Source organism: Macaca thibetana, chromosome 4, assembly GCF_024542745.1.
Source record: "Macaca thibetana thibetana isolate TM-01 chromosome 4, ASM2454274v1, whole genome shotgun sequence".
NCBI lineage: Eukaryota > Metazoa > Chordata > Mammalia > Primates > Cercopithecidae > Macaca > Macaca thibetana.
Genome location: NC_065581.1, coordinates 134156293 through 134180486, shown reverse-complemented (window position 1 = coordinate 134180486; position 24194 = coordinate 134156293). Strand labels below are relative to the sequence as shown.

General features: G+C 37.1%; 1 protein-coding gene across 4 annotated transcripts in view; it reads left to right on the top strand.

Annotated features, from left to right (window-relative positions):
• AKAP7 (A-kinase anchoring protein 7) overlaps positions 1 to 24194 on the top strand; it is a 155257-nt gene that overhangs the window by 7248 nt on the left and 123815 nt on the right. For all 4 annotated transcript variants that reach the window (XM_050786348.1, XM_050786349.1, XM_050786351.1 and 1 more), the window contains exons 3-4: positions 11476 to 11615; positions 20211 to 20347. In XM_050786348.1, coding sequence (XP_050642305.1) covers positions 11476 to 11615; positions 20211 to 20347 — 277 coding nt within the window. The remainder of the gene's footprint in view (positions 1 to 11475; positions 11616 to 20210; positions 20348 to 24194) is intronic.

The following is a 24194-nucleotide window of genomic DNA, read 5'->3' as shown; positions in this document are numbered from 1 at the left end:
CTTCATTATGAACAGGGTCTTTTCTCTCTAAGATATGGTGTATTTTTTACCAAAGAAATGATGTTATCTATGTATATTAGGGGCTTAGGCCAGTCCACAAAAGTCTACTTTTAACTAATATATATGCTTTTTGATGATTCAGGCTTTATGAGTTAAAAGTCTTTGTGGATTAGTCTAGACTCCAAACCACCATGTATTATATTACTTTTGTGGGAAGATGGATTTAAAATTCCAGGCTCCAGCTTATACATGGGCAGTGTGGTACAAAGGGAAAAACAGAAAACTTGTGTTTTAAATTTTGGTTACTTCATTGTCTACTTGGACCTTTGACACTTAAAGTGTGAATAAAAATTCCCTCCTGTTTATCTCATAGTGTTACTTTATGGCTAAAAAGAGATAATGTATGCAATAAAGAAGTTAAAAATGTAAAATAATGAATAAATGTTATTTATAAAACCTTTGAAACATACCCCTTAGTTATCTGGGGACAACTTACTCTCTCATTTTTATGATAGCATTTACTAAAACACTAAGGAACAAATAGTAAAATTCTTTGCAAACCAGAAACTACTAACTAGTTTTTCTGAAGTGAGATTTTTATAGAAATGTATAAAAACTGAGAGTTTTATTGCCAACCCTTAAACCATAAGAAAGATATAATAATAGTGTTTGTGCCCGAAACACAATATAATTAGTTTGTGGCTTCAAAGGACTGAATTTGGCTTTCTTGTACATTTGGTAATCAGTCTACTCATTTCCTCCACGGTAGATGGCAACCTCAAAATTCTCAGGCTGCTGGTTGTTGCCTGTGGTTCCTTCAGTTTTCTTTGGCGTGTGGAAATTGCGAGTTAACTGCCAAGAAATTCTTGCTAATAGACACCCTGGCAGAGCAATGAGGAAAGTAGCGCTAACAAAAACATCATGGGAAGGGGAATCCTTGGCAGTAGGAAAACTCCCCCTGAAATGGATAGTGTCTCGATTGTCAGCTGCATTGCCTTCAGTGTGAGTGTGGTATCTTGATTAGGCAGCATGTGGTCTGGTTGGGTGAGATGGGTCTTTATGTGTTTCGGTTAGTTTTGTTTTTAAGAACAGACTTTTATTAGGGTTATAGTTTAGAATATTATAACAAAAATTAGAAGATAACATGCATTAGAACTAAATATGAGAATGTAAAAGTATATTAGAAGTAAAATATCCAAAGTGTTTGTACAATGGAAATCTTTTAGAAATGATGGGGAGGCTGGGTGCCATGGCTCACATCTGTAATCCCAGCACTTTGGAAGGCCGAGTTGGCGGATCTCTTGAGGGCAGGAGTTTGAAGCCATCCTGGCCAACATGGTGAAACCCCGTCTCTACTAAAAATAGAAAAATTAGCCAGGCATGGTGGCACATACCTGTAATCCCAGCTATTAGGGAGGCCAAGGCAGGAGAATTGCTTGAATCCGGGAGGCAGAGGCTGCAGTGAGCCGAGATTGTGCCACTGCATTCCAGCCTGGGCAACACAGCCAGATTCTGTCTCAAGAAACAAAACAAAAAAGGAAATGATGAGGAGACAGTACAACCTCCATAGGGTGGACACGTTTTAGTAGAAAATCCAGCTTAGTGCGTGGTTGACTTGGATGGGGTCTTTGCTGTTTACACGGGAAATGTTGTGGGTCAGTTGATTATAAACCCAGTAAACCATCCAGAAAAACATTTGGGTTGCTGCTGTTCTGCATCTGAAAGTAGGATGGAGAGTCATTCTGCTGTTGGGAATAGCTTAGTGTGCTTCCCACAGTGTGACTTTGTGGAGAGTTTTAGTTTAATTGATTCTAGTCTCTTAAGGGAATCACAGTTCTTAACTATCAAGCCACATTTATTGAATTTATTTAGGGATGAGATCTCATTATGTTGCCTAGGCTAGTCTCAAACTCCTCAGCTCCAGTGATCCCCCCACCTCAGTCTCTTGAGTAGTTGGGATAATAGGTATGCACCACTATGCCTAGTCTCAAGCCACATTTAAATCAAGTCTTTTGATTTTCTTTTTTTTGTGTGTCGTGTCTTCCCTAAATGTGGAATTCAGTTCTCCTTATATTAAAATGCTTATAATTCTTATTTTATGTCACACAGAATTCTACTCTGTAATTGGAGATTTTGAAGATATGGGAAATCGTAATTTTGCTACTTATTAATCCTAACAAGTTATTATATTTAAAAAATACTTAGATTTTAAACATCTTAAAATATAAATTGAAACTTACCTTCACCTAAAATTTTTTTTGTAGAAAAATGCTATATCAAATAAAGATTGAATCTTTGTACCTGATATAATAGGTGGTTACCCTGAGTCAATTAAAAAACATAAAAGATAAATTGTTTTCTGTGTCCTCTATAATTAATTGGGGAAGCATATACTACATATTCCAAATGTTATTATGAGAGAGCTTAAGGCAAATATCTGCCCCAAACAACATAAATTGTTGATATCTTTTCTTTTGTTAAAAAATAAGAAAATGAATAAAAATTGGAACAAGCCCAATCACTAAATTAATTCAACACATATTTATTGAGTGTGTTATGTACTAGGTACTGTTATTGGTGCTGAACTGAGGATGTAGTTAGTTCAGCTAGTGTGTACTTTTTCCAGGCTCAAGTTCATTCATTATCGATGACATTGGCATAATAATGGTAGCTGTCTCACAGGATTGTTGGAAAGATTCAATTCCTCAATACATGTTAAGTCCTTAAAATGTAACTAGCCTCAGTACATTTTCATTAATTTAGTTTCACCAGATTTTTTCTTGCATATGTTTGCTAAATTAAATATTTATTAAAAATTTCCCTTTAAGAGCAATATTTTATCATAATAATATCGAGCACCTCTAGCACATTGCTAAATGCTTATATTTTCTTACATAATCCTCATAGAAACTTTTTTTGTTTTTTTGAGACATAGTCCTTCTCTGTCACCCAGGCTGGAGTGCAGTGGTACGATCGTTCTCAGCTCATTGCAACCTCCGCCTCCTGGGTTCAAGGGGTTCTCCTGCCTCAGCCTCCCGAGTAGCTGGGATTACAGACGCCCGCCACCACACCCAGCTAATTTTTTTGTATTTTTAGCAGAGACAGGGTTTCATCATGTTAGTTAGGCTGGTCTCAAACTCCTGGACTCAAGTGATCCACCTGCCTCATCCTCTCAAAGTGCTGGAATTACAAGTGTGAGCCACTGCACCCAGCACATAAAACTTAAAGAGGGAGAAGGTAAGATTATTTTTTTTTAGAAAGTTTTAGTAATTTGCCAAAGATTATTGAGATACTAAAGGGGAATAATTCTATGAAATATACGGGCGGGCGTGGTGGCTCATGCCTGTAATCCCAGCACTTTGGGAGGCTGAGGCGGGTGGATCACCTGAGGTCAGGAGTTTGAGATCAGCCTGGCCAACATGGTGAAATCCCATCTCTACCAAAAATACAAAAAATTAGCTGGGTATGGTGACGTGTCCCTGTAATCCTAGCTACTTGGGAGGCTGAGGCAGGAGAATCACTTGAACCCGGGAGGTGGAGGTTGCAGTGAGCCGAGATTGTGCCATTGCACTCCAGCCTGGGCAACAAGAGTGAAACTCAGTCTCAAAAAAAATATTCTATGAAATATAGAAGATAGTATTCTAAGTCATATAGCTAAGGAATTTTAGGACTGGTTACTTCGAAGATTTTAGCTGCCTAAATAACAAGAAAAAATAAAATATCAAAACAAATCTAATTAATTCTCAACCGTTTAGCTAAGAGTAAGTGTGAAAACAATGAACCCACAATAACAGATGGATGACTTAATTTTCCTCATCATTCATTTCTTTGTAGTTTTTGAGGGAATAAATAGAACTTGAGAAAAAATTAGATAATTTACATAAAATGACATGTGGTGCTTCAGTTAAAAAAACAAATACACATATCAGAGAGTTACAGGCTTTGTCAGCAAGACCAGATTCATTACAACACATTCAAATGGCTACTGAAATCATTATGAAAATTAACAAGTGGAATAAATTAAATTTATAAGATGGGTTTATGAGCTGTACTCCAACTGATGACTTTTTTGCTAACCAATGAAGTTACTCTAAATAATCCAGTTGAAAGGTCCTGGGCATGTGGCCAAATTTTTCTACATTTTGTTCTATGGCCATTGATTTTTGAAATTCTAATTGGTAAACTAGATGATTACATAAATATTTTGTTCCTTATATTTTCATATGAAACTAAAAGTGAATAATATCCAGTTGTATTTTAGAACGTACATTATGATTTCAAAGTGGTAAATAAAATGGAGTTTAGTAATGAAAAGCACACGGATTTTATACTTTGGCCACATATAAATAAACTTTACAGATAAAATCAGAGATGTTATGCAAACAAGAGAGAAGAGATATTGGGGCCAGGCATGGTGGCTCACACCTGTAATCTCAGCACTTTGGGAGGCTGAGGAGGGCAGATCACTTGAGGTCAGGAGTTCAAGACCAGCCTAGCCAACATGTGAAACCCCGTGTCTACTAAAAATACAAAGGTTAGCCGGGCATGGTGGTGCATGCTTGTAGTTCCAGCTATTCAGGGGGCTGAAGCATGAGAATCGCTTGAACGTGGGAGGTGGAGGTTGCAATGAGCTGAGATCGTACCACTTGCACTGTAGCCTGGGCATCAAAGTGGGACTCCATCTCAAAAAAAAAGAGAGAGAGAGATTGGGCTCAGTGTGTATCAAGTGTCTGATAAATCAGCAGGGCTCACAGAATTAAGAAAAGTGTATTACAAGGGTCAGTAAAACTGTACTATAGCAATAAATACAGGATTCCTTTTTTCCCCCATCTGTCATTTGGTATTTTAAAACTACACATAGTCTGTGATGCCTAACAAGAAAATTTTAGATTATCCAGTTCAAAGGAAAGTTAAATAGTTATTGGTAAAATTATAGAAAACTAAATACATTTAGACAAACCATGTCCTACTTAATTTTTACCTGAAAGTATTCTGGGTTGTGGTTTTACACTATGTCATTCTCCTGATACCAGAATAGTTAGAGTTGTTATATGTTATAACCATTACCTTGAGAGATTGTGATTTTTTTCCCCTTCAAAATGGGTTTATAGGATGTTTGAAATGGCAAAAATAAGTTGCTGCAGACAGGAAGACAGTTTAGCGTTAAATAGATAAGGTAGAAAACATGATAAAATGCTGGAAGTGTCAGTGGTCTTTTAAATATTGTGTTAATTCTGTCCCCCTCTTTAGTATTGTTCATATTGGAGTGTGAGTAAAATACAGAAAAAAATGATTATATGTTTTATCTTCACAGTAAGGAATGTACTATACATGGCCACTCAATAAATAGTGTATGCAAAAAATGGAAATAAAAATTTCATAAAACAATACTTATACTTACTGTGAGCAATATACTATCTATATGACTACATCCCATTCCATTCCATTCCATTCCATTCCATTCCATTCCATTCCATTCCATTCCATTCCATTCCATTCTTTAAAAAGTGCTCTTTATTGGCTGGATGTGGTGGCTCACACCTGTAATCCCAGCACTTTGGGAGGCTGAGAAGGGTGGATTACCTGAGGTCAGGAATTCGAGACCAGCCTAGCCCATAGGGTGAAAACCTGTCTCTCCTGTAGTCCCAGCTACTCGGGAGGCTGAGGCAGGAGAATGGCGTAAACCCGGGAGGCCGAGCTTGCAGTGAGCTGAGATCCGGCCACTGCACTACAGCCTGGGCGACAGAGCAAGACTTCGTCTCAAAAAAAAAAAAAAATAGCTGGTCATGGTGGTGGGTGCCTGTAATCCCAGTTACTCGGGAGGCTGAGGCAGGAGAATCGCTTGGACTCAGGAGGCAGAGGTTGCAGTGAACAGAGATTGCTCCATTGTACTCCAGCCTGGGCAACAAGAGCAAAACCCTGCCTCAAAAAAAAAAGAAAAAAAATAGTGTTCTTTATTATCTTCTAAGTTGATTCGATAACCCACTTGCAACTGATGCTTGCAATTTAGGTTGATGCTTGCAATTTAGGAAAAATAACCTAGACCGTATATTTCTGATTCTCAGTCTTGAATCTATTATTTAATATCACCATGAATTGTCCTAATTAGTACAAGTGTTAACAGTTAGTACCTTTACCACAAATCACAGAAAGCTAGAACTGGAAGAGACACCTGAGAGAGATTGTCTAAATGTTCCTTCCTTTTTTTTTTATTTTAATGTTGCATTGTAGAAACTTTCAAACATATTTTAGAGAAAATAGGACAAGCCTCATGTATTCATTACCTCTTCCTTACTGGATTATTTTGAGGTAGATCCCAGACATATTACTTTATCTGTAAATACTTTAGTATGTTTCTTTAAAAGGTAAAGAATCTTAAAAAAAAATTCAAAATATTCTTACTATACCAAAAAAATGGTAATTCCTAATGTCATCAAATAACCAGACAATCTCTGATTATGTCATAATTTAAAAAAATCTGGATTATTTGAATTAGTTACCAAAATCTATGCACTGTATTTAATTGATACAGCTCTTGAGTCTCTTTTCATGTATACATCTCCTTTTTTGGGTATGTGTATGCGTGCGTGTATTGTTGAAGAAATCAGGTTGTGTAGAAGTTTTGATATTCTGGTCATTTAACATTTTTCTCTGTCTCTTATACTTCTGGTAAACTGGTAGTTAGATCAAGAGGCTTAATGAAGTTTGTGACATTTGCAATAATGCTCCAAAGATAGAATTTTTTGTTTCTTTTTGAGAGACAGGGCCTCACCCTGTCATCCACACTGGAGTACAGTGACATGATCATAGCTCACAGTAACCTCGAACTCCTGGGCTCAAGTGATTCTCCCACCTCAAGTAGCTGGGACTACAGGTGCATACCACAATGCCTGGTTAATTTCTAAATTTTTTGTAGAGATGAGGTCTTGCTGTGTTTCCCAGGCTGGTTTTAAATTCCTTGCCTTTAGTGGTCCTCCCACCTAGGCCTCTCAAAGTGCTAAGAGTACAGGCATGAGCCACTGTGCCTGGCCAAAGATAGTATTTTAAATTTCCTATAGTGTGACATCAATAGGCAAATAATGTTTGCTTGTCTTGCCTTTTTGTGATGTTAAGATTGATCAGTGGCTTCAGGTCTTATTACTCTAAAGTATCTATTGTTAAAGTTCCCCATCAACCTTCCATCTAATGGATCATCCATTGATGGTCGTTGGGTTGATCTGTTACTTTGTTAAGCATTTTGAAATGGTGATATTCTAACTCTATCTTTTTGCATTAATTAGCTTGAAATTTCTATAAAGAACTTTATCTTAACTAGCTATTTAATTTCCTAAATGACTATTTGGTTATAAGGAAAGATGGAATAAATGCTTGACTTTTTTCCGTTACCATCAGATATTTAGAATCATGGTTCTCTAGACTCCTCTAAAGGTGACCTGTGAGTTTTTGGCTTTAATTTTTTTAGTATCATTAAGAATGGATGGATTTAAGTATATTTGATGTATTTAACGCCACTGAAGTTTATTCTATTTGGTGCCCACATTGTCCCATCTTTGGCCAATGGGAAGACGTTTAAATTGACTTTAGAGATCTTCTCATATGATCCCAGGAGTCTTTTGAATTTCCAGAACTCTCATACATTGTATGCTCCAGACCTGGAATCAGCTCTTTTTCCAAGGATTGGTAATATTTTTAAGTTCTCAGATAAACCCATTAAGTAACTTAATTAAAAGATGCTTGTTGGAAATCTGGTCTTAAGGTCATTGGCCTTTTCACTATCCAGTGCTGCCTCTATAGATTGAAACACACAGTACTAGTCATCTTCTCAACTGTGCTGTTCCCCCTTCTATCTTTTGTAGAGTGTTTTTTTCCCAGCACAGGTTGATAGCTGCCAGATTCACCATCCCAGCATCCTGTGTTGCTTGGGGTTAGCCCTGTGTGCTGATTTGGACAATGAAATACAAGGGACAGACACTAGGAACTTATTTAGAATTGATTTGTAATTTTATCTTAAAAAAGGGGATCTTACTTTTGAAATTCATTTATTTTTTTTAATTAATTTATTTTTTTTGAGGGGGAGTCTTGCTCTGTTGCCCAGGCTGGAGTGCTGGGGAGTGCAGTGGCATGATCTGGGCTCACTGCAAGCTCCGCCTCCCAGGTTCACGCCATTCTCCTGCCTCAGCCTCCCAAGTAGCTGGGACCACAGGTGCCTGCCACTACGCCCGGCTAAATTTTTGTATTTTTTAGTAGAGACGGGGTTTCACTGTGTTAGCCAGGATGGTCTCGATCTCCTGACCTCGTGATCTGCCCGCCTCAGCCTCCCAGAGTGCTGGGATTACAGGCGTCTGCCTCTGTGCCCAGCCTGAAATTTATTTTTCAACATTATATTTAGTTAAAAAAACTGTTTAGGGATGGGTGTGGTTGCTCATGCCTGTAATCCCAGCATGTTAGGAGGCCAAGGTGGGAGGATTGCTTGAGTCCAGTAGTTTAAGACCAGCCTGGGCAACATAGTGAGACCCCCACCTCTATAAAAAATGAAAAATTAATGAGCTGTGGTGGTACATACCTGTAGTCCCAGGTGCTTGGAGAGGCTGAGGTGGAAGGATCACTTGAGCCCCAGGAGTTCAAGGTTACAGTGAGCTATGATTGCATCACTACACTCCAGCCTGGGTGACAGAGTGAGATCCTGTCTCAAAACAAAACAAAAAAACAACAAAAAAAGAACTGTTCAGGACAGCTCTTCATTTTCCATACTTATAGAAGGTGCAAGTGGTCTGGATGAGTAAAAACAATGGAGAGTTTATAAATAATCTGTTTCTTTTTGGAGTTTCCTAAATGTTCTTTAGCAGATATAGATTTATCTTCCTAATTATGTTTAGTTCTGGGTATTATCTAATACTTATAATAGCTAATAATAGTGTTTACTTTGTATCAGGAAGTGGTCTAAATGTTTTTATGTATTAACTCACTCAATCCTCACAAAGATCCTATGAAGTAGCTATTATTATTATTCTAAAATTACACAGGGAAACTGAGTAAAGAGAGTTTGTGTGCTCGTCTAAAATCACACAGTCACACAGCTAGTATGTGGGAGAGCCAGGATTCTAACCCAGGTGCTCTGGTTCCAACTATATTAAAATTGGCTTTCATTTTCAGAGTACTAATTTATTAACAGTAGGTGGTGGTGGGCTAGAAATGTATTTAGAAGTGGATTTAAAATATATGTGTTCTTCATTAGCGTATTTTGTAGCTTCTGTTCAAAATTAGTATATTCATATTACCACAGTTAGATATAGGACTTTTTTTTCGATGTATAAAATTGCAGGCAACCCAATGATATATTGATTTGATTTACCGTATTAAAACTCTTATGTAAGAAATAAAACCCAATGGCATCATGAATGAGACAATTCACATAATTCTTGCAACACAGATAAAAATGCTACAAACTAATTTCTTAGTAATGAAATCTATAAAGTTCTGGCAAGCTTACATGTGTAAAAGAAGCTGATAATAATTTATATTTTAAATGTGTATCCTCTAACCATGAAGAGCCATCATTAGCCACATTAATCATTAGACATATTGTTGAGAGATATAGTGATGAAATAGATGCACAAACACACCAGATAATTTTGCCTTAATTCATAATGATATGGTCAGATATATAGCCCAGGCCACCTTGCTCTTGGTTTACCCCATTTTTAGGTCTTACAAATATATGTTGTGGAAAGAAAACACATCTATTCCTACACATCCTTAGCTTTTTAATTTTAAACATGCTGTACTATTTTTCTTAGAAATTAGCATTAAAATACTCTTTGAGACATTAACTTAAAATTGTTTACTATTAATACCTCAAAGATAAACAGAATAAGAACAATTATTTTTGCTTAGTGGTTTCATGTGTAATATTAACTAGTTGTGCAGAACTTCAGTAGAGAAGCAGTTTGATACAGTAGCAAAGTTTTTCTGCTTTTCTGTTTTATCATGCGTAAAATAAGGAATTTAGTTAAAGCAGAGTTGCATATGAACACAGGCATGGGGCTGTGGGTTAAGCCTAGACTTCTTTTCACAGTCCTTCTTAAGGGGTTGTGTGCAGGTGGTTACTGTGGTCTATTAGAGTTGATCCCAAAGATAAAACCAACCGAATAGGATTGAATGTAAGGTAAAGTGGTTCTTCCCTTCCTTTTTCAAAATAACACCTCAGAAAATATATTTGAATTTTCACAAAGTCTCTGTGAGGTACTCTATTTTGTTTTGTTTTGTTTTTTTTTGGAGACAGAGTCTCACTCTGTTGTCCAGGCTGGAGTGCAGTGGTATGGTCTTGGATCACTGCAACCTCTGCCTCCTGGGTTCTAGCGATTCTTGTGCCTCACCCTCCTAAGTAGCTGAGACTACAGGCATGTGCTACAATGCCCAGCTAATTTTTGTCTTTTTAGAGATGAGGTTTCACCTTATTGGCCAGGCTGGTCTCACACTCCTGACCTCAAGTGATCTTCCCACTTCAGCCTCCCAAAGTGCTGGGATTACAGGCGTGAGCCACCATGTCCTGCAGAGGAACTCTATTTTGAGCAATGAACTACTATTCAAGAAGACATGGCTTGGAAGCTCAATTAATGGATTGTAGTTTTGCATGTATATGGAAGCCCTGATAGAATCTGTTAAAAAAAAAAAAAAAGATGATGGCATTTCACACAGATTTAGTAATTATTTCTGGGAGCATGCTTCATAATTAGAATTGTTAGTTGTTGTAAATGAATCTTACAAGGATTACTTTAAAAAGTGGTATTGTAAATGCTTCTCAAATTACCTTTTGTTAAGGATCAGTTTTTAAAAAAAATTTCCTGTTTGCTGCCAATGGATACTTTTGTAAAATACAATAAAAGTGCATTATTAGAAAATGAAATAAAAGAAAAGACCTACAAAGTAGAAATCAAATTTCAGCAGACCAAATTATTCCGCCCCATTGCTATGGAAGTTTCCAAAGCATTCTCTTAATTTTTGCAACAAATAGTTTATAGCGTGACAGTGGCCACAGACCAAAACTTTGTGTGACAGTGGGGTTATGCCCTAGAAGTTACATATATACCTGTACGGGATGGTTGAAAAGTGATCTTTCTTAGTGTTATGAACATTGTGGTGCCGGGAGCTGTGCTTCAGATCAGAAGTCAGCTCACTAAGGCCCTCAGGCCAAATCTGGTTAACCACCCTGCTTTGAAAATAAAGCAGGAACACGACCTGTACCCACTCATTTATGTTTTGTCTACAGCAGAGTTGAGTAGTTGATGGCAGAGACTACGTCATCTGCAATGCCTAAACTATTTACTGAGGTCCTTTACGGAAATGTTTGCAAACTCCTGCTTTAGATTTGAAAGTGACACTTATGAATGATTGCTACTTATATATTGCTTTTTTTCTGACTGTATTATCTTTGTTTAAATGTATTAGACGTATTGTTTGACTTTTTTCCTCTAGTCACTGATGAACCTCAAATAAATTTGAAGAGAAGTCAAGAAAATGAATGGATCAAGGGTGATCAAGTAAAGAAGAGGAAAAAAAAGCAAAAAGATTATCAACCCAACTATTTCCTATCCATTCCAATCACCAACAAAGAGGTGCTATTTTTTTAAAAAATTATTTTTACTGTGAAATTTTATTCTAAATTTAAAGTATACTAAATGCTTATGAACCCACTTGCTCTCAGCTTCTAAGAGTCTTTGGTGGCATTTTGGCAGGACTGTACAGACAATATTTCTATTTAAGTAATAGAAATGTATTTAAACAACAAGTTTGGAAAATATTATTTATTTTTCTGAGACAGGGTCTTGCTCTGGCACCCAGGCTGGAGTGCAGTGGCACAGTCATAGCTCCCTGCAGCCTTGAACTCCTGGACTCAAGCAATCTTTCCACCTCAGCCTCCAAAAATATTTAGACAATCATATTTAAACAGTAATTTTGCAAAACCCACTGGAAAAAGTGTTGCCAGATGGCATGTCAAGGTCATTTGCAAGTGTTTGTTCATTTTATCTGAGGGACCCTTTGGAAGTAGGGAGCAGTGACCAGTTGAGAAAAGAGGATTCTGAGATCTCTGTTGGGAAAGTAAACTGGGGTTTCTTGCTGCTTAATCTTGTTTATGATAGTGATTATTTCAACATAGTTTCTTTAAAAAATTACTCAGTGTTGTAACAACTTAATATTGCACCATTAAACTTGGTAGAAATCTATTAAAATCTGAAAAATTAATATAATAAATAATAGGAAATTGAACCAGCCCGTTAGCTCCTACTGAGAAACCCCTGAGAGAGAAAACTACTGCATCTCATTACAGCTACTGAAGCAGTGAGGTAGGAATTACAATGCCGCAGGAAAGAACACCTCACTTAGAAGACTGACTGTTTGTACCCCTTGGCCCAACTTAAGAGCCAGATTTGAATTTCTGTTTGTGGGTTATAATCTCTTTGACCAGGCACATTTTCAGGTTGCCTTTCCCCTTGTTTGACTAGAATGTCTCTAGGGAATGCTAGCAAATTGTTAAAAATCAAATCAAAATTAAAATGAAAGAAAGAAATATCAAAAGAAAAAATAAATTATGTTGTATCATTCTAGGAAATATCTAGTCTGTGAGACACAGTTTAGCCGGGGAGAAAATATACATAACAAGAGAAGAGTTACCTAGCCATAGAAGATTTTAGATTTGATGTAGTGAAGAATCATATTCTGATTTTACTGACACATATGTGATTCCTTTCGTTGAGGAATACTTCTTAAAAGTCCTAATGAGAGCCAGGTGTGGTGGCTCATGCCTGTAATCTCAGCACTTTGGGAAGCTGAGGTGGGTGGATCTCTCGAGCCCAGGAGTTTGAGACCAGCCTGGTTAACATGGCAAAACCCTGTCTTTGTTAAAAATACAAAAATTAGCCAGGCATTGTGGCTTGCACCTGTGGTCCTAGCTACTTGGGAGGCTGAGGTGGGAGGATTGCTTGAGTCCAGGAGGCAGAGGTTGCAGTGAGCCAAGACTGCGCCACTGCACTCCAGCCTGGGTGACAGAGCTAGACTGTATCTAAAAAAAAAAAAAAAAAAAAAAAAAAAAATTAAAAGTCCTAGTGAAATAGTCCTTAAAAGTGTTTAGGCAATACAAAGTTAGTGTAATCAGCAATTATGCATTATATTAAAATACTTGCAAGTTGTTTAGTTTGAAAGTTAGGATTACGTATACCTATGGGGATTAGAAGAGCTCAGGGAGTGAGAGGTGCTGCTACTTTCATGAGCAGCCAGACAGAAGCCAGGTCCTAAGGACACTGAATGTCAGACAGTTGAAGTGACTTCCCTATGGACATGTGATTTGTGATTGGAAGAGAATCCAGGTTCTGTATTTTGATTTGACAGAGTCTCTCAGTCTAGATGTTCGATGAACACCTCTGAGTGTCACTTTCCCTAGGCCGCTCATTTTCTGCTTCTCCCTTCACCTGTATTCCTTGCTCCTAGGGGAGACTGAGCAGCATCTCTGCATCACCCCCATGTCTGCCCTCTCTCCCCTCCTAGCTGTGTTATGGCTTCTTACCGCTTCCGGAGAAGACTGCTGGGATGATGTGCTGATGGGATAGGGAACGTGGGGAAGGGGATTGAAAGGACGGAGGAGAGAAAAATTCTTTCCTTCCACCACTAACTTCTAGACTTTGCATCACAAAAGTGAAGGGAGAAAGGGGATGAGAGTCCTGTCGGCAGCTTTGAGTTTTCATCCTTTAACCTGCTGTAGCCTTTGTTTCTGCCTCTCTACCCCTGTAAGGTTGTGTAAATGCTGGAAAGACTGCAGGCTTTGGGTCTGACAGACTTGTTAGTACCAACTGAGTCACAGACTCCGCTGCATGTGTAGGTCAGGTTACCAACATTTTTCAAGTTTCAGTTTGTTCAGGTGTAAAATGAGGTGGGTGATAATACCTCCTTCAGATGACTGTTTTCTAAACCCAAATCTAGCCATGTCACCAGCCTGCTTATATACTTCAGGATTTTCCCATTGATAGGATAAAGACAACCTCTTTTCCATGTTCTCTGAGGTTTTGTCTGTTCTGTCCTCTCCCCTTCAGCCCTTGCTTTTTCTGCCCGAGCTCTTCTAACCTTCCTTGGGCTTGCCAGGTTCCCTCGGCCCCAGGGAAAGCCTTCTCTGGCTGGAGTTTTCTCCTTGCTCCTCTTGGTTTCGTTAATGCCAGAATCTCAGCTCAAACCTCTCTACCCATGACCACCTCGTCTAGGTCAACTATCCCTTTCCTTGCCCCATTCCTGTCAGCTAAAGGCTTTCACAGCTTTCTGTGTGTCATTTGTCATCCTTGCAACTTGACACTTGTCTTCCTCGCAAGGTTTTTAGTGAATGCCCATACCTAGACTGGTGTTTGTTCAAGAGTAGGTGCACACACATACGCGCACTCTCTCGCTCTCGCTCTTTCTCTCTCTGCTGTTGTTTCATTGCAGATGCGTATTTCTGTCATTCCAAGTTATAACCAGAACACTTAAATATAATAAATGCAATGTAATGGTGGTTTCATAATACAGGTTCAACAGCAGTTTACTGGTTTTGGAGGAGGTAGGGTAACTTATAATAGAGGGAAATGCAGGTTTCAAGTGACCTTGAAACCAAATAATTTAATGTTTCCCTTTCAAGAGGCTTATTTGTAGTTAACCACTTAGAAAGCTTACATACAAATATGGGGAAGAGATGTAGGAATCAGGCAAGATTAGGAGTTATATTTTATATCTTCTGCATGAGCACATTTTTGTTTGCAAAGTGTTTAATGTTAATTTTCTTTTTAAATTACTTATGAGCTTTTAAAAGTGGGAAGGCTTGGGAAAAAAGTAGCATTTATAACATTGTTTCAATGGAAGACTGTATTCCAAGTTCCAATTAAGTGACCTGCAAACAAGCTTTTGGAAGCTAGCGTATTCACAATGAGTTGCTCTACTTTTGGCCTCTACATGTTGGCATCTAGTTTTAAAGAAAAAAGTATTCAAAATTCCACTGGTCTTTGATTTAAAACACATTCTTAGAAGTTTGGAATTCTTTATTAGTGGAAAATCTTGATTTCATATTTTAAGCAAATAGAATTGGAAAATGGATTAGGATGGCTGCATAAAAAATCCTAATTGGAAGTATATGAAAGTATGTGTTTCCATTAACTTTCAATTGCATGTTAGTTTAAAAAGAAAAGAAGAAAACATTCCGATGGGGGTATAGTAAATCCTAAATGTCTCTTAAATGACTAGAATTGTTTAATTAATTCTAGCTAGATTTACCCATATATTGGTTTTATATGCCTTCTTTTGAGAGGTAGTAAGAATCAACATTGAAAAAATCAAGGAACAGTCAGAAGCTGATTGAAATTAGGAGTATATTAATTTTTTGACATGTTTTAAAAATATACTAATGAAAGAAAAAGGTTTTCTTCAGCAGCTTGCTTTCTTTCTTTCTTTCTTTCTTTCTTTCTTTCTTTCTTTCTTCTTTCTTTCTTTCTTTCTTTCTTTCTTTCTTCTTTCTTTCTTCTTTCTTTCTTTCTTTCTTTCTTTCTTTCTTTCTTTCTTTCTTTCTTTCTTTCTTTCTTTGTTTTTAAAATATACTAATGGAAGAAAAGGGTTTTCTTCAGAGGTTTATCCCTCCCTCTCTCCCTCCCTCCCTCCCTCCTTCCCTCCCTCCCTCTCTTCCTTCCTTCTTTCCTTCCTTCCTTCCTTTTTTCTTTTCTTTCTTTGTTTCTGTTTTTTTTTTTTTTTTGAATAGAGATGAGGTCTCACTATGTTGCCCAGGCTGGTCTTAATCTCCTGGGCTCAAGTGATCCTTCCTTCTCAGCTTCCCAAAATGTTGGGATTACAGGTGTGAGCCACCATGCCCAGCCTCTTCAGGGATTTTAAAAGGCATTTGTTACATGTAATTCTGTATTTCATAATTTTGCAATGTGAAAATTACTGGTCTTAGGAAAATATGGACATTGATTAGTGCATTCAGTTCTTTTCTGGAAAATAATAGTAAAAGTGTTTGATGTCATCATGGGTATGTTAGGCACATACCACTGGTAGATACAGAACATTATTTATTTGAGGATGATTTTTTTTTACTTTTACTCCAATTATTGCTATATCATCAGTTTTTCAAGTTCTTTCTATAGTTGTGGACAAGCAGAAAAAATTAAGAAAAATTAGGTAGCAAATTAGTGTGATAATTCTAATAAATCTTAATGAGGCAACAAATTTGGGAACAATATGTGTATCAATAACAGCTTAGGAAAATTCCAAGAACAATATCAAAAGATGAGGTTAAAGACATTTCCCCCAGACTGTAACTCTTCTCTCTCATGTAGAGGCATGCTGACTTTAAGACTTTGCCTTTGAACTCATATATGATTTGATTAAATTAGAAAGTTTAAAAGATATGAAAACAGATTTTTTAATTGCATCATTTTTAGGCATATGGAATATGACAGTGGTGATATTTAGCAGATGAATATCAGCTTTTATTCTCTTAACTTGAATTAATGAATGAAATATTTAAGATTTAAGTAAAGTTTTTATTTTTACAAGTTTCTTTCACTGTCTTATTGGAATTTGACTTTATAGTATTAGGTTTTAAAAATGTGCTTTGTGCAGCACTGCCAATGGCTGGGGATTATGGTGAGAGATAAGCTTTAATGACCTTATAGAATTTTAAATAATGGCTGTAAAAATTAGTTTCCTTTGGCCTTTGATGTCATTGGTATTTTTAAAATATGACATATAAAGAAGACTCTAAAGTGTTTTTCTTTTACTTTTAAAGAATGTAATTAAGAATAAAATGCATGAAAAATATAGTTATATCAAGGAATACATAAATCTGGAGAATCAAAGCATTGTTAGAAATATATTGCTTGAAGATTAACCTTAAAATTTTCATAAGTTTGAGGCTAATCATGCATAAGTACTATGTGACTTGAGAAAAATAATAGTCTTTAAAGTATTTTACAGTTTTTACTTATAGTTTTATATGCTACTGGATAAATCAAAGATACTAATGGTCTAAAACTATTTTACCATGTGGGACATTTCACCAGAATGTGGAATATATGGATGAATGGAATTTTGAACATTGCCCTAAATTTACATATAATTAATATTTAACTTAGAATGAAGACTAAGTTAGCATGAAAATGCAAATATTCTACCTACTAGGTGCAAGTAGCAATCCCCTATCCAATTATGACAACCAGAAATGTCTCTAGGTATTGCCAAATGTCCTCTGGGAGGCAAAATTGTGCTGGTAGAAAACCACTGATTCGAATAATATTGGCGCTGTTGTGTACTTTATATATTTGGCAAATGGTGAAGAGCTTCCAAAGTACTTTCATATAGCTTTTCTAATATGATCTTTAATGCAACTCTGTAAGTTTGGCAATGCCAGAATTCAACTTTAAAATAATTGTGGAGTCATGTGGACTTACACTAAAGGCTTTTTTTTGAGGGCAAGTGTGTTCTGCTACATAGTGTCTTAGTCCATTTTGTGCTACCTGAGACTAGATAATTTATAAAGAGCAGTTTATTTCTCACAATTCTGGCGGCTGGGAAATCCAAGATTGAGGAGCCAGCCAGCATCTGGCAAGAGCCTTCTTGCTGCTCTTGTCCCATGGTGAAAGACGAGAGGGTCAAGGAGAGAGTGAGTGAGCAAGTGAGCAGGCTCAAGAGGGAACTGAACTCATCCTTCTCTTAGAAGCCCACTTCCATAGTAACTGCATTAACCCATTCATGAGAACAGTGCCCCCATGACCCAAACACCTCTCGTTAGGCCCCACCCCACACACTGTGAACTGGGGGGTCTAGTTTCCAGCACATGAACTTTGGAGGACACATTCAAACCATAGCACTGGTTAGACTTTCTGAAAATCCCCTTAAATGTCTTCCCTTGATGTTTCAGTTCTTAAGTCCATGACCACATCTCTGCTTCTCCCCTTTCCTCTTCTCATAAATGGACAAACTCCTTGTACATCTCTTGGTCTTTTTCCATATTCCATTGCTTTCTAGCTACCTCTTCTCCTCACCCCACCTGGATCTTTTCCTCCAGGTGCCTCTCTCATATTTTTCATATGTAGTTTATTCTTTTCCCAGGTTGTTTTTTGCTTTGGCCGGGGGAGGGGGAGTATTTGGCCTTGAGATTTTTAGTCTGTGTTTCAGTTTATTTTAACAGAGATAATACCAATATCTACCTCATGGGACTGCTGGGAGGCTACACTGAGCTAATATATATGTAAAATATTCACCATGATACCTAGAACCTAGCGAGCACACAGTAAAGGTTAGTTGCTGCTGCTGCTGTTTAAATATGGTTTTTTTATTATCATCACTGCACTGTGGTGAGACAGTGGTGTAGAAGAGATAGACGTTGACCTCAAGAAGTTTATAATTTCATTTTGTCTACATAGAGTAAACTGTGACTGTCTAAGATTTTTGTATACCATTATTTTTGGAACGTTTTATTTATTAAGCTATGAATATTCTTTTATTGGGTGTCACACGAATGACATCTTGTGTTGGAAAATGTTAGGTGTTATTGTATAACTTCTACTAAGAAAACACCATTTCCTCTGTTGGTCTCTTGCAGATTATAAGGAACAGAGAAATGCTGAGGTTATTTTGGGTGATATGGATTTATTGTAAAGTACATGATGCTAAAGAAAAAGTTATTCATGACACTTGTTAAAGATGGTATGGCAGACCGTATTCCAGAGGGGCCATGGTGACCAGTACAGGGATCACTGCAATGGGGTCTCTCATTTGGGGAGAGAAATTGGACTCAACTCCAACAAGAACAAATGGGGATTTATAACCAAGGAGCAGAATGGAGGTCAGTGAATGGAAAATTACTGAGAGAAAGGATGAGGGGTTTCTGGCTAAACAGACCGGATAGGATTATTGCTGAAGGGAGGCCGTGGTCATAAGATAGCTCAGATATGGAGGGTGGTTAGACACCCAGGGTGGGGGATTTCTTTAAACTGACTTAGCAGCATTCTTGCTCAAACCAGATTCTACGAGGACAGAGAGAGAAGCTCATGGTTAGGCTTAGTCAAGCAGAAGACTCAGAGGGGCCTGACTAGAGTTTTGGTCAAAGGAGAGAGTCTCTGTCAATGGGAAGTGAGATCCAAGGACAGCATCTCATGATTTGCACAATCACATTCCGCAGATAATGGGAACATTGTTCAGGATAAAACAACTACTTTGGTATCAGAACAGTTTGTTATGCTCATGAATCAGCTTTTTCTTATCTCTGCTTTTTTATGGATTCTGCGTTGACTGTCAGCCCCCACTCTTTCCTTTTTTTCTCTCACTAATTCTGCTGCCTCAGGGCTTCTGTCTTCTGTTCCCTTAGGGTTTCTCTGTGCTTTCTTTTCTCCGTTGTTTCTTTTTCTGGGTTTGCTATTTTGTATTCAAACTACTTTCCAATGTACTCACATTTAGAAGTTGACTAGAATTGTATCTAACTGGAAGTGGAGGAGGGAAGATGCATCATTCCTCTCCCTGTTTCAGAGGAGCAGGTGCTGAGAGAGGAAGGGAGATGATGGACCAGGTCTGTGGGGATTTCTGGATGCAGATTCTGTTCTTCTAACCTGTGCATTTGGACTTCTTTACAACTCTTCATGGTAATGACCCTCCTCACAGGTCTGGAAAAATGACAGTAGTCATTTCTACTGAAATTATTGCTGTCATAAAATATCTTAAAGGCCATGAGGAATGGGTTCACAGACACATTCACTTGGAGACAAATAATTATTGCTTCCAACAGAAATGGAATGTTGTCTGCTGGCTTGACCTTTCTGTGGCAAGAATAAAGCCTTATTCTTAGGAAAGATCATAGTTATTGAGTCATATTGGGTGTTCCAAGGACAAATTTCTGAAAAGATGCAGAGCCATTGAGAGGTTTTTCCAGTCAGATAGCAATCTGATCTTCATAATAAAGGTGTTGGGTTCAGTACTCTTAAGATAGACAATCATCATGCTTTAAATCTTACACATCCTTTTAAGCTGTCCAAGTCAGCTATCTGTTTGAGAACAAGCAGACAGTTAAGCATTCATTTGGTTGAAGAATCTTAGTGTTGTTCTAATTTTGGTTGTTGCTTATTTTTCTTCTTGATTTTACATTTTACCATAAAGAGATTTTGCTTACCTAATCACTGGAATTTTTTTTATATGTGTGTATGTGTTATTAGATTATAAAAGGAATTAAGATCGTGCAAAATGCAATAATACAACAAGATGAGCGACTGGCCAAAGCAATGGTCAGCGATGGTTCCTTTCATATTACCCTGCTGGTGATGCAATTATTAAATGAAGATGAAGTAAACATGTGAGTAATATATTTTTCTTAAATATAATTTTCCAAATTATTACTTTAATATGAGTAAGCACAGCAGAACCCAAAGAGACATTCTAAATTTAAAGAAGTAGTCTCTATACAATTTATTCCAGTTAATAGTTAATATACAGAGTAAAGTATATAAATATTCTTTTTAATCTAAACTTTTAAACTCTGTTATGGTTATCAAGTGGTAGCCCTTGGTTATGTAATCGTTTTGTCCATGCTCATATTATCAGCACTCTGGACTTGACCATTTAGGTTAAAACTTTAGATACATATTCTGGAATCATGGCGCAACCACCTCTTATTATCTGCCTCGCTTTGGGCAAATCATGTACTTTCTAAGTAAATGGAGACAATAATAGTACCAATACATGCAAGAGCTCTTTGCCTAGGGCCTGGCACATAGTAGGCACTCTATTATTAGCTATGAGAGCTGCCATTTTACTAGGCCACTGGACAATTTCAGTTTCACCTTAGTCATTTTAGAGTCACTGTACTCTACCTACCGCCACCGCCCCCATGCCAGGGTTCTGCCATAAAGGTTGAAGACAAGTCATTGATTACTGCTTTCCAATCTGAAAGAAACCTTGTTCTTCCCCCAATTTTCTGGGATACTCTTATCTGTACTTAGATTTTCCTTTCCTCTGTTATCTCCTATATAGCTCACTGTGTTAAGTTCAAGCCTAAGATCTATGGAAAACCAAAGCCAGGATGAATTGCAGGTTGCTTTTGTTAGCTACTTTAACAGCTATATCTCCTGAGGGAATGAGGAGCAAGGCTTAAATTAGGAAGGGGTTGAGGAAAAGGTAAAATAAAAAAGGATAAGATGAAACAAATTAATAACTCAAAATATCCAACCCATTATGATTATTGTAGTTATGTCTTTTAAAGAGTAGAACCTCATGTCTTTAGAGGTCAATCTTACGATCTGTCCCGAGCTGATGTACCCAAAGTAGCCTTGAGCATCCTGCGAGGACAGAGAGGAGGGGAGATTTTACTTGCCTGACTTTGATCACTTTGCCAATCAGAAGAAAAAAGCAGTTCTCTGGTGCTCTTGAAAGAAGAGAATCCAAAGAAGATGCTATGCAAAATGAAAGGGAGAAGGGAGTCATGCTCTGTGTGTGTTAGAATGGTCAGGATTCTACAGAGAAACAGCACCAATAGGAGAGTATCTATGTAGAGATCTATCTATATCTGTCTGTGCAGACATGTATATCTTTACGTAGAGAGATTTATTTTAAAGAATTGTCTCCCATGATTGAGGGAGAAGTCTGGAATCTGCATGGCAGTCCGGAAGGGGAGTTGATGTCTCAAGACCTTAGTCAGTCTGGGGACAGAATTCCTTCTTGGGGGACTCCAGTCTTTTCTATTAAGGCCCTTTAGCTGATTGGATTGGGTCCACACCCATTCTGGAGGGGCAGAGGTATCAACTTTTAAGTGATGGGCAGGTTCAAGGTGTGACCTCACTTTGGGGCAGCTAGAATGGAATTGATGAGGTTTCTGGGAAGACATTGTTTATGTGAATGATTTATTAAAAGTCTCTAATTTTTAACTTTTTATCCTATACTGTATAATATGTTAGACATCTAGATTGTCCGTTTCTTGTCCTGTATTGATTCCTAATTTTCAAAGTCTAATATCAAGTTTTAGTTGTTTAATAGTATACCCATCGATGGATTGGATATGGAATGTGCAGATACTTTAAAAAAAATCATTAATTTCTTGAGGTAGATGTCACCTAAACTCCTTTGTGTCCTTATAGTGTAGAAGAAAGGAATAAAAATGTATTAGGCCAAGCCCGGCTGCTGATTTGAAAAGATAGGTGTCCTGTCTTTGTTTGAAATACAACCTTTGGGTCTGAACTCCAGTTTGAGAATTTTGTTTCTTATATGCATTTACTTTTTACTTACTTTACCTTAAAGGAGCCTTTTTGTAAGCCCCTCTTGAAAACATATTCTATTTAAAATAATTCGAATATTAGTGATACTCCCAGTAGACACTGATTCCTTCTTACTGTGTGAATCAGTGGCATCTTATTGGCACAAATTTACTGATTTATACTACTAGAGAACTGGAAAAATGGACTGAATTTAGATAATCTATATTTCTTTAAAGAATAACGACATAGAATTCACTGTCTCTGAAAAGTGTTAACCTTTCTCATGGTCTGGTTTAACATATAGTTTCATTTAAAACAAATATCTTGAATTCCCCCAACTTATAAATGAGCCAGGAGTAGCTGTTCTGTTATCACATGCTTTAATTCATAGCACACAGTGAAGGAAAATACTGACTTAAAAGTATGTGCACTGTTTGGATGAACATAACTACAGTTAGGTAATAGTGAATTTAAACTGGATTGGGAGGTACAATGAGAAATGTACCATACTTATAGCTATATAATGTTTCAGAGAAATGAGACTGAGTATTGAAGTCATAGATGAAAATCAGTTAAAAACTTTACCTGAAGACTAATTTAGAAATATGAAAGATCAAGAAAAATGCTGATTTTTTCAAACACCTGGCTGAACAAATCACTGATCAAAATAATTTAAACGAATGGCAATCCACTGGAAGGGTGTTTTAAAGCCCTGGATGAATGTGCTTAGTTCTTTTTTAAGTAATTGCTGCCCTCTAGTGAGATTTCATTTTTTTCTCAAAGTACCTATACCAAAATCTCTTCAAGATAGAAGTAATTCTAATTTTCCAAATATCAAAAATCTTGTAATGTCCAATTCAGTAATATAGCAGACATTTGTTTTTATTAAGAAAAGTGTGGCAGTGGCTTTTCTGCAGTGGCAGAAAAAAGTGTGGCAGTGGCTTTTACACAGTGGCTCACACCTGTAATCCCAGCAATTTGGGAGGCCAAGGCGGGAGCATCACTTGAGCCCAGGAGTTTGAGACCAGCTTTCGCAGCACAGGGGAACCTCTCTATAAATAATTTAAAAAAAATAGCGAGGCATGTTGGCATACACCTGTGTATTCCAGCTACTCAGGAGGCTGAGGCAGGAGGATCACCTAAGCCCAGGAGGTCAAGGCTTCAGTCAGCTGTGATCCCACCACTGCACTCCAGCCTGGGTGACAGACAGAGAACCTGTCTGAAAAAAAGAAGAGAGAAAGAGACAGAAAGAGAGAGAGAGAAAGAGAGACAGAGAAAAAAATGAAGAAGAAGAAGAAGAAAGAAGAAGAGAGAAGAGGAAAAGATATAGCACTTCCAACACAGAGCGGCCGTATAATTGCATAGGCTAAATAGCTAAAGTATATATGGCAAACTTACAGTTACAATTGGGGAATATAATTAAAGTTGTATTTTATTTGAGTCTAAGTATAGCAAATTATCTAATTATAGAGACTGTTGCATTTTAAGAGATAGTGTGTTTTAACTTTTATTAGAGTGCCTCACAAATAGTATGTACTGTAAAAGTGTTAGTACTTTCATCAAGAATCTAGAAATTGACATCTAATGTAAGGTAATGTAATCTAATGTAATCTCTTGTAGGTACTCGGTTTTTTGGGATATATTTTCAGTAATTTTTTGAGTTGTTCATATTTCACTTGGTTAAACATTTTTTGGTAAACTGTAAAATAGTGTCTATTTTCATGTCTTTAATAGCAATTATAATTAGGTAAAGATTTCTTTACTTCTTCCATAGTTTTTGTTTAAAACTGTCTATCAGTTTTAATCATAAAGTTTAGATTTAGAAGGTATTTTGAGCCTTAAAATAATTAGTACAAATATCAAAATGAATTCATCTTTCTAAAACTGGTACTTTGTTTCTTATTTGGTTTTGTATATTTTATTACTTAATGTGTTACTGAAAAATGTATTATT